Here is a 12,500-nt window from a genome sequence, read left to right as displayed (position 1 = left end):
GTCAAGTACGAGAATGGACTTGCTGCCGGTTGAGTAAATAATAAAAGAAGTATGACTTTAATTCAGAAATATGACAAGTTTCAAAAAAAAAAAAAAAAAAAAAAAGACACGTTAACACAAATTCTCCAAGTGTCTTCCATAATAACAAATCTGAACACTTACAACATTTGACATTCAGTAAAAAATTTTATATTCAAATTCAGGTCAACCACCCATATTGTCTTTAAGAAGAGTTGTATGTGGGTGTGTGTGTCTGTCTTGGTATGTGCGGACGTACATAGGCAGTGATGGAATAATTTCATGTGCAAAATATTGCTACAAATCGTTTGAAAAACTCTACATGATTAATTTTTATGTTACTGTGAAGGAGTCACATTTTAATGACTAAAATGTGTTCGTATATTTTACTCATATATATATATATATAGTTAATATATATATATATATATATATTATATATATATATATATATATATACGATATATAATATATATATATATATATATATATATATATATATATATATATATATATATATATATATATGTGTGTGTGTGTGTATATATATATATATAGATATATATATATATATATATATCTATATATATATATATATATATATAATAAAATATAGGTATCAAGGGGGTTGATAGTGGGGTTATTGTGTTTATTACCACAATCACTTTCTTTCTTCCATCCTTATTTGAATTTCGCAGAATTTGAACAAAATAGCTAATATTGATAGCATTCTCGAATAACAGTGCTTAGCTATACTTTCCCAAAAAATACAGTCATCATATGTATAAAAAAAAGATTATATTTTGCCATTTAAGTACTCGCATTATATTTGGTAAAATATTGAGTTTTGATTTTATCAAATTTTTATTCAAAACATTCTCTCATTCAAAGATGGCCACTCAAAATTATATTTGTTGATAAGATTGATTTAGTTTATATAATTTGAACAGCATGTGTTCATGGTCGTTCCCTGTAAGAGATTGATGGCAAAAAAAAAGTAAGACTTTATTAATAAATTTTTCGGAGTTGGAGAAATTGGTCCTTGCGATCCCAGTTAACGTATAATCATTCAGTCATCCGTGAGAACAAAGACACTGTAGTTTATTTATGTTGGTATATCTTTGTAGGCTTAAAGCTAGGGTGGTTGACATGACTTTCATCAAGTAAAAACTATATATCCTCATACATGAGAGATTGTGATCAGTATCATGGTATCATAAACTCTTTCCATTGTTACAAAATATATATACAATATGTGTAAAATTACATCTCTTCAATATCATTCAGGCGTACATAATGAAAGTTTATACTCCATATATCTTGGAATCTCTGTTGTTTTCATTCAGTATGAACATTTAAGTAACATCCCAGAGTCGTCAGTCAAAACAACGTTACAAGAAACGACTAACATCACTAGTGACATCTGGAGGGACGGCCGAGAGTTCTTTCCAGGACTGGCTATAAAAACTGCGTCGGTGGCTTTAGCTTTTGTTGTCATAGAGTTCTCCTCAATACTGACAAAACGTTCCGGTTGCTTGATGCGGCTCTGAAGGACCCTTCTCAAGAATATCCCATTTGGGCAGAAACTGTGCAATCTGCTTCGCATCTTTCGAAGAGGAGAGTCTCTTATCCGATTACCCAAGGTTCTTACACACGCTGCACTCAAGAGAAGAGACTGAGAGAGGTATTCAGTTCTGGAATCGACAGCCTTTTTTTCTTCTCCATTTTCCATTGGCGAGTGAAGTATCTGAACTCCCATATCTGATCCAGGGACGTAACTCGAGAGAGCAACATCTTGTTGGCCTTGAACGAAGATGAATGCCAGGATTACAATGAGGATAATCCCCCATACGGATGGTGGATTGGTCAGCATGGCAGCTCCTGTCTGCATTGCTGCTGGATGCTCGTCTGAAAATGTCAATAAAAATCATCTGATTTGATGCTTAACCAGACTTTTTGTTTACACACACACACACACACACACCACACACACACACACACACACACACACGCTTGATAAGTATATATAAAAGATAGTGAAATTCAAAGAAACGTAAACTTTCAGGATGATGATACATTTTAAATCCTGTAATTTAGCTTTATTCCCAAAATTATTTTATGAATTAAATATATATATCCCAGCAGTGAAATCAGGCAGTAAAACCCTGAATATGAAAAATGAAGGAGTCCATAGTTACCATTAAGCACGTGAAGAATGGTATAGGCAGAATGAAGGTTTGATGGCAAACAGGTATAATTTCCATCATCCGATGGCTGGGCCTTTGTAATGACCAGAGTAGAAGTGATGCTCATCTCACTGCCTTGACCTCCCCGCCTGGAAACTGATATCTTCGCCCTCGGGTGGTCGTACTCGAGAAGTCTCTCGCCCGAGTGGTACCAGAAGATGTAGTCTGGAAGCTGCACGGTGGAGCTGACCGTACATTCCAGGCGTGCCGTGGAGCCCTTGCGCACGTACTTGTCCACGTCGCCGATTACTTCAACTTGAGGGACTGGAAGTAAGGAAACGTTTTCAATTAACTCCAGAGACTGGAAGGAAGAGTTACGTTTTGAATCACCTTGAGAGACTGGAAATAAGAGTTACATTGTGAATCCGCTCGAGTAAATGGAGGTAAGGAGACGTTTTGAATCAACTCGAGTAGAACGAAGTAAGGACACGTTTTGAATCAACTCAAGCAGAACGAAGTAAGGAAACGTTTTGAATCAACTCGAGGGACTGGAATTAAGGAAATGTTTTGAATCAGCTTGAGAGACTGGAAGTAAGAGTTACATTGTGAGCCAACTCGAGTAAATAGAGGTAAGGATACGTTTTGAATCAACTCGAGGGACTGGAATTAAGGAAAGTTTTTGAATCGGCTAGAGGGACTGGAAGTAAGAGATACATTGTGAATCAACTCAAGTAAATGTAGGTAAGGAGACGTTTTGAATCCACTCGAGGGACTGGAAGTAAGGATGCGTTTTGAATCCACTCGAGGGACTGGAACGTAAGGATGCGTTTTTGAAATCAAACTCCGAGTAAAAACGAAGCAACGGAAACGTTTTTGAATCAGATTAAAAGGACTGGAAGTAAGAGTTACAACTTTCAGTCAACAAACTCCGCAGGGACTGGCAAATAAAGGAAAAGTTTTTGAATCAGATTAAATGGACTGGAAGTAAGAGTTACCAATTTTCAATCAAACTCGACGGGACTGGGAAGTAAGGGAAACTTTTTGAATCAGCTTATATATATATATATATATATATATATATATATATATATATATATATATATATATATATATATATATATATATATATATATATATATATATATATATATATGTACTTATCACATCACGGTGATTCATATAAATCATTCGAGCTACAACGGGAAACGAAATCAGGAACGGACAGTGACGCTACCGAGTCGACCAGCAGAGAGGCTATAAGTTTCATATCGATTCTGATCATTACAAGTCACCGTCGATCTCGGCGTTTTCGTAATTAGAATCGATATGAAACCCCCTCAACCATGCTAGCCGATTCGAGCGTTTGACCCACGTAGCCTTGTTATGAATACTTATCACATCACCGTGATTCATATAAAATCATTCGAGCTACAAATGTCCTTTAGTATCTAATTTGCTCTAACCTCGGAATTGATATATTTTCATATATGTACCGAAGGGGAATTTTTGTTGATAATAATTTCATCCCCCCATGGGATCGAACCACCGTCCAGTGAACGGGAAACGAAATCAGGAATGGACAGTGACACTATCGAGTCGCCCAGCAGAGAGGCTATATGTTTCATATCGATTCTGATCATTACATCGACGGTGACTTGTAATGATCAGAATCGATATGAAACTTATAGCCTCTCTGCTGGCCGACTCGGTAGCGTCACTGTCCGTTCCTGATTTCGTTTCCCGTCCACTGGACGGTGGTTCAATCCCATGGGGGGACAATATTATTATCAACTAAAAATTCCCCTGTGGTACATATATGAAAATATATCAATTCCGAGGTAGAGCGAATTAGATATTAAAGGACATTTGTAGCTCGAATGATTTATATGAATCACGGTGATGTGATAAGTATTCATAACAAGGCTACGTGGGTCAAATGCTTGAATCGGCTAGCATGGTTGAGGGGGTTTCATATCGATTCTAATTATGAAAACGCCGAGATCGACGGTGACTTGTAATGATCAGAATCGATATGAAACTTATAGCTTCTCTGCTGGCCGACTCGGTAGCGTCACTGTCCGTTCCTGATTTCGTTTCCCTTCCACTGGACGGTGGTTCGATCCCATGGGGGAACGAAATTATTATCAATTAAAAATTCCCCTGTGGTACATATATGAAAATATATCAATTCCGAGGTAGAGCGAATTAGATATTAAAGGACATTTGTAGCTCGAATGTATATATTACTATAGTATATATATATATATATATATATATATATATATATATATATATTTATATATATATATATATATATATATATTTTTTACATATATATATATATATATATATATAGATATATATATATATATATATATATATATATATATATTTATATGGTATATATATATATATATATATATATATATATATATATATATATATATATATATATATATATATATATATATATCTGTCTGTTAACGCATACATAACACAAAGGAGTTGAAAACAATTCAACGACAGTAGGAGGCCACTGAACCTTTGGTAAAGGTTGATTAAAAGTGCAGAACACTAGTTAGAACTACCAATGTCTCCGACTTGCATCCAACTTGTTTGTGATGTGTCTGCGATGATAAGTTATGGATATGTTTATGATATTCTTTACTGCATTGTGGAATCACCCTTTAAATGAATTTTATGTAGTTAACGTGAATCATAAATATCTGTATTAACAGGTTCAGCTCAAATTCAACTTCCTCTTTCCTGAAACCACAAGAACGTAAAAAAAAATTTATATAAACTTGAATAGAGGTCATGATAGGCAGGTAGGGGTCTGGCTAATTAGCCGTATGGATAATCCTAGGTTATTAGTTTGAGTTAATTGTATGATATTCAATAACTTCATATTAATTAAGGTTAATTGCATGATAGTCAATCGTTTTCTATTAATTTAATTACATTGAACAGACAATATTGTCATTGCCTTATCCTGAGTAAAATTATTGATAGTAAGTTTCTTCAATAAACCTGATAGAAATGTAACCATTATTAATATAATATGGTTTCCAAAGATATTGATGATGGCAATGAATGAAATGGGAAAGGAAGGAGAATTAGATGTTATTATTATTAGTTATTAGATTATTATTATTATTATTATTATTATTATTATTATTAGTTATTATTATTATTATATTATTATTATTATTATTATTATTATTATTATTATTATTATTATTATTATTATTATTATTATTATTATTATTATTATTATTTATCAATGATGCTGTTGTTGTTTCTGCGTAATTTCATAAAGCATAAGCTGAACTTTTATATCCTTGACAAGCTGGCTTCCTTGGATCTAATAACCATAAAGATTGATAACGATTTATAATGATACAAAAAAACATTGGTATTACAGAACAAACAGGAAGCCCATGATGACAAAGGTATTATATAGCATGGCATTACAACACAGACTTTTAAATTTGATGATACTACTTGCATGGCAGTTCTTCAGCTATATTAATTAAAAGAATATTAACTGAAAGAAAAAATTATATTTTCAGTTAGGCAATATAGTATCAACCAATCTCAAAAAGAGAATGGTGGCTGACTGAAACTATTTGATTCGTTTAAAAAGACTTGATAACTGAATATGATATTGGAGGTTCAATACGTAATTGAGCCCAACAAACACGATTATTGTGGTAAAATGAACACATTGGTATAATTCGAGAAAATTTGTGTAGAACCCAAAATTTAAGTGAATGTCGATAAAAAAATAAAAAAGTAAAAAAAAGGCCAATTTCTTGAGATATGCAACAATGATAATAATAGTAATAATAATAATACGGTAATGAAATCCACAATCATGTAAATTAAAAATATATTAGGGATATATTTACAAACGTGTATATATACACACACACACACACACACACACACACACACACACACACACACACACACACACACACATATATATATATATATATATATATATATATATATATATATATATATATATATATATATATATATATATAATTTCTAATATATTTATATTTGCACAATTGTGGATTTCTTCAAAATTGCCATGACTCTCAAGCTATTACGAGATTTTTATAACGAATGATAATAATAATAATAATAATAATAATAATAATAATAATAATAATAATAATAATAATAATAATAATAATAATAGTGTTAATAATAAAAGTTACTAGTGGTTGATAGCATACACATCAAGTCTTTACCTTTCATTATATGTAAAAAATTGAAAAATATTCCTATAGATTCCTTTCCACGCTTCGATATTTTAAAAGGTGTATGTATTTTTATACGTCACAGATTCACACACACAAAAACATACACATTGCAAAAAAACATTTTCATTTCTGTATATATTCACATACCGATGACATTCAGGTGAACCAACTTGGACATCTTAGGCTCCGTCGAAATCTGGCATTCATAGGTTCCAGCATCTCTCTCCTGGACGTATTTTATGACGAGGGTCCAGGTCTCCGTATCCGCCATGTAATGTACGGTCAGCCGTTCGTCCCTTACGAATGTGTAACGGTCGACCGTCAATATGTCAGCATCTCTTTGGCGGACCCAAGATACCTGGAGATATGGTAAAGATAATTTTTTTTTATGAGTTCGTAACCCTCTTTCACTCTCTCTTTCTCTCTCTCTAGAGTTTCATTCTTCTCTACTCTATATCATAGTTATTATTATCTTAATTTTAAAGGAAGGAAAATATTCCTTCAGTTGAGATTACTGCAGAAATAAACTTTTCCCAAAATTAAAATCTGCCCCCCCAAAAAAATCACTCCTCATTCTATACAGCAATACCGACAGCAATTTCGTCTTTGGTTTCAAATCGAGGAATAACTGTTGTTGAAATTCTATGTAAATAAAAACTTGAATTAACGAAATAGCGTTGTAGTACGTACTCTCTCTCTCTCTCTCTCTCTCTCTCTCTCTCTCTCTCTCTCTCTAGAGATTTTAATTTTTCTCTACTCTATATCATAATTATTATCATCTTAATTCTAAAGGAAAAGAACTTATGATTTCTCCATATCAACAGTCTCTCTCTCTCTCTCTCTCTCTTCTCTCTCTCTCTCTCTCTCTCTCTCTCTCTTCGTTTATCTGTACTCTTTCTCCCAAACTTTCTCTTAAATCTGAGTAGTACTACACTCTCTCTCTCTATCTCTCTCTCTATCTCTCTCTCTCTCTCTCTCTCTCTCTCTCTCTCTAGAGATTTTAATTTTTCTCTACTCTATATCATAATTATTATTATCTTAATTCCAAAGGAAAAGAACTTTTATGATTTTCACCATATCAACAGCCCTCTCTCTCTCTCTCTCTCTCTCTCTCTCTCTCTCTCTCTCTCTCTCTCTCTCTTTCGTTTATGGTTACTCTTTCTCCCAAACTTTCTCTTAAATCTGAGTAGTACGTACACTCTCTCTCTCTCTCTCTCCCCCCCCCTCTCTCTCTCTCTCTCTCTCTCTCTCTCTCACATTTTTCTGTACCTTTTCCCACAACCTTTCCCTTAAATTTCAAGGGGGAAAGTTCGTAGCTTTCTCCTTGTCGAGAGTACTTTACGTGGTCTAATAACATCGTACAGGGTACAACGTCCCATCTCTGTGAGAGGTGCACTTATTCTTGCAGAAGTTTTCTTTGAAAGACTTTTATCCTCGATTCAAAAGTTACAGTTTAAATGTCTTCAGGGACCATTATCCTGTTTAGCTAACCTTGAGATGCAATATCGTTCAGCATTAGGTTTGAACCAGCCAGTTTTTGTTTTCTTAGATTCCAATAATCTTTCAAGCCGTTAGATTTTTCCTTCATTGGGGATTAGGCTTACTATATGGTACATTCCTCTATAATTATTGGTTTATTTATTTATCTACATCAGGTTGAGGTTTAACTTGAATGTTTAGGTTTTCCGTCCCGTCGTCTCTCACATGAAATGCATACTGAGGCGTATATTCACTAAAGGTTGTCATCGAAAGAAAAAATGTTGACGTGATTTTCAAGCTCATTGGACAGCATACAGCTCAAATTAAATAATAAGATTACATAATAGGTTATAAAATGTTTTATAACAGGGGTTGCTAATATAAGTGAAACGATTGGATAACTGGATACATCTATTTAAAGGTGCCTTTAAGAAATATGAAGTGAAACTAATACTTTCATAACAAACTTGTTTTCACCTTCCAATAAGAACAGTTCACGAATAAAAATGGTATACCACTGTCATTGCTCCTTGATAATTTGGGAGATTAGTGAAGATCCGTCATTTGTTATGAACTTATATGAGAGCATACATTTATTTTATTTATTATTTTTTGCAGTTTTGTTTCCAGACGATAAATTCCAAAGTTTAGCTTTTACTTATGCAAGTAAGATAATTTTTCTAGATAAAAGTTGACCTTGAGTGAAATTGAATAATTGCTGTACTTTTCATTTAATCAGCCCTTGCAAGCTATTTTTTTCAATGTGGAACTGTATATTTATGTACCGATCTATGAATATTATAGTAGAGAAATAAATTATGTTAATTTTGTTATTGATTCATCTTTTACGTAATTTTCGGGTTTTATTTTAGGTACATCTGGTTTACAATATTGACATTTGATAAAATATCTAATACAACCACATACACTTCTATAAAAAGACAATATAAACAATATAAAAAAAACGTGAATATTTTAAGACTTCCCTACAAATTACCATACGAAGATAAAAACAACCTTAATTTATGCATGCTACCCCTCTTACCGATTTGTCCCCAAGTTGCCTGACGGTGCAAGGGAGGTATGCAACCGTATTCTGGTGAACTGTGATGTTTGTAGGCAGAGGAGAGGGAAAATATGGTCCCATGTAAAGACCAGCTCCGGCCTGGACTCCCTTTGTCACGTAGGCTAAAGAATGATACATGAGTTCAAAAGAACTGTTATTATATAGGATAAGGAACGACATGGCTCAAAGGCTTATTTATATAGGATAAAGAATGACTCAGGAATCCAAAAGACTTAATATGTGGGATAAGGAATGATACGGGGTTCAAAGGACATATTGTATAGGATAAAGAATGACATGGTTCAAAGGACTTATTTATATAGGATAAAGAATGACTCAAGAATTCAAAGGACTTAATATATGGGATAAGGAATGACACAGGGGTGCAAAAGACTTATTTATATATAGGATAAAGAATGTCTCAGGAATTCAAAAGACTTAATAAATAGGATAAGGAATGACACAGGGGTACAAAGGACTTATTTATATATGATACGGGGTGGTTCAAAGGACTGCTATCATTTTAGTGATATCTACTGTTGCGTTAATGGAAAGTATAATCATGTCTTAACATTTTAAAAACTGAATCAAGCTCGTTATTCATCATTTGCTATTGAGGGAAACTATATTCATATACGAAGTAGATCTAATGAAATGTATTTGATGATTCCCTTTGAATAAGTAATTATATATGACAGGTCCTGCAAAATAATATAGATATCATAATGAGTTTGGGAAACCAATACGTGGAGGCCCAAACATGTACACATGAACAATTAATTGTATGCAGTATACACACACACACACACACACACACATATATATATATATATATATATATATATATATATATATATATAGTATATATATATAGTATATGTATATATGTAATACTATATATATATATATATATATATATATATATATATATATATATATAGATATATATATATATATAATGTATATATACTATATATATATATATATATATATATATAGATATATATATATATATATATATATATATGTATATATATAATATATGCATGTGTGTTTGTGTGTATGTATTCCACGTACAATATTTACATAGGGGTGAAAAGGAACTTACCTATTAAAAAACAAAAGAATATGAAAAATCTCAAACTTGTCATCTTGGTCTTCGTATACCTGTAGTTATTCACGTTTCCTCTTACTCAGGAGTTCAGAATGGAAGCGGTCTTGATCTTGCTATTATTCACACGTATTCCAACGATTTCAAAAGGTCTTTCATAAGTGACTTATAACCATCATTATTTTGTAATGTATCTCCAGAAACGTTTCATTGATTAAAGTTTCACTGAAGTAATATGAGTTTTTCTTACATAGCATTTATGCTACTTATTATGTTCAGGTTGCCTAATACTTTATTTTTGCTTTCGTTTTAAGATGTTCAATTACTGTAGCAACAAATTCACTAAATTCCAAAATCACGTTTTCCAGCACACTTAACTTTTCTAGGTTTGTGAGACGTGTAATTATAGTTATTACATTCATTAAAGTACCCAGGTTTTTATATTTTTTCACTATAGATTTGTATGAATTTCGTTTCTCAAACTTCGTTAGAACACTTTGTCCTGTTTTGGGATACTCTCACAGTTTAGGGAACTGCGAAATTCTTTGTTGCATTGTTGTACATCATTTGATGACTCTTGTTTTCCTGAAACAGAGAAAATGTCCATTAATAATAATAATAATAATAATAATAATAATAATAATAATAATAATAATAATAATAATAATAAAAGGCACCTGGAAAAATTAGATGATGAAGTAGCTCCAGGACTCATGCAGAAGAGTGTGCTCCTGGAAACAGCGCAAATAATATAATAAATATAATGAATATAATAATAATGATAATATTGATATATATTATTATTATTATTATTATTATTAGTATTATATATTATTATTATTATTATTATTATTATTATTATTATACTTAGATCCATCCATCATGCTGTACCTATATGATGACATCAGTTTATCTTCAACATTGCAGGACGGTTTTCCGGAAGACAGATCATCATCCGGAATTAAACGGAATTTTTATTTTATGTTTAAAGAAAAATAAATAAACGTGAAATTGTGTTATAACAGTAAGGAGATTACCCAGGGGAATAATGGGTCTTCATTACTCTCTCTCTCTCTCTCTCTCTCTCTCTCTCTCTCTAAAATATAAAAACAAACTTCTTTAATACTTTTAGTCTCCAGTGTGTCACCAACGAACCTCTTCCCGCCTTTTATAACCCCGGATTATTGCACGGGTGGGAGTCACTTTGTCTCCAAATTAAGATGCATGCACATTTTTTCATGAAACTCCGGATTTTGCTTCTCACAGTCTTCTAGTAACTAGTATCATACCCCTTCTAAGGTTTATATATATATATATATATATATATATATATATATATATATATTATATATATATATATTATATATATATATATATATCTATATATATATATATAGTATATGATATATATATATATATATATATATATATATATTTATATATATATATATATAGCTATTTCTAGATATATATATATATATATATATATATATATATATATAGATATTTATATGTATATATATATCTTAAAAAAGGTGTGGTAGTGAATTGTTAATCTCAGCTTTTTCCGGTTGGAGACAGAGGCGCTTAGTGACAAGCACTTGGCTTCTCGAAGAATGCTGAAATGAAAAACAGCCAGGAATGATGACTTGTGCGATGTGACGTTGGCGACACCTCAGAGATCACGTGCTTAGGCCGATCGTTGCTAGGCACTCCGCAAGGCGTGTCTGTATGTGTGTTCGTAGCTTATGATGTATGGGCCATGGTGATAGGTGATGAAAAGAAGGGAGGACACTCTTTGATTACTTGTGTCATTGTGGAGAACACAATGACGCATCTTATGATGAGAACGCGCATCATAAGATGGGTTCATGGCACCATATAAGAGATTAGGTTCTCTAAGACTATTAAAATGGCGTAGTTAATCAGACAGTGAGATTTAATGGGGGTATTTACTTAAACCTGGTGCAGAGAGGAAAATGACAGTTTACGGTTTATTTTGGGGGTTCAGACTTTATTCATTTAACTCAGTTTTAATGTATTCATTTTGTTCCATGTTAATGTTAGCAAGTTTGGGAAATAAAAAGTATGTTTTTGTACTTACGAGGGTTTATTAGCCTAGTCTTCCATTTCAGTTTCAGCCACGGAGATGTAGGCAGTTGCTTGTAAGTAGTTTCTCTCATTTGTCTAAACGAGTATCATTTATTTCTAAAAACTCGTTTAAGATATATATATTATATATATATATATATATATATATATATATATATATGTGTGTGTGTGTGTGTGTGTGTGTGTGTGTGTGTGTGTGTGTGTGTGTGTGTGTGTGTGTGTGTGTGTGGAGATGCAACACACGCGTGAGA

General features: G+C 32.3%; 1 protein-coding gene across 2 annotated transcripts in view; it reads right to left on the bottom strand.

The window, feature by feature from the left end:
• Positions 1 to 647: 647 nt before the first annotated feature.
• LOC135211901 (zwei Ig domain protein zig-8-like) overlaps positions 648 to 12,500 on the bottom strand; it is a 28,409-nt gene continuing 16,556 nt past the window's right edge. For both annotated transcript variants that reach the window (XM_064245132.1, XM_064245133.1), the window contains exons 2-6: positions 10,135 to 10,722; positions 9,006 to 9,148; positions 6,629 to 6,839; positions 2,217 to 2,528; positions 648 to 1,926 (exon numbers count right to left, since the gene is read on the bottom strand). In XM_064245132.1, the coding sequence (XP_064101202.1) occupies positions 1,361 to 1,926; positions 2,217 to 2,528; positions 6,629 to 6,839; positions 9,006 to 9,148; positions 10,135 to 10,177 (1,275 nt within the window). In that variant the 5' untranslated portion in view covers positions 10,178 to 10,722 and the 3' untranslated portion in view covers positions 648 to 1,360. The remainder of the gene's footprint in view (positions 1,927 to 2,216; positions 2,529 to 6,628; positions 6,840 to 9,005; positions 9,149 to 10,134; positions 10,723 to 12,500) is intronic.

This window comes from Macrobrachium nipponense, chromosome 40 (assembly GCF_015104395.2).
Source record: "Macrobrachium nipponense isolate FS-2020 chromosome 40, ASM1510439v2, whole genome shotgun sequence".
In the NCBI taxonomy this organism is placed as follows: domain Eukaryota; kingdom Metazoa; phylum Arthropoda; class Malacostraca; order Decapoda; family Palaemonidae; genus Macrobrachium; species Macrobrachium nipponense.
The sequence above is the reverse complement of the archived record's forward strand: the minus strand, read 5'-3'. Positions and strand labels throughout refer to the sequence as shown.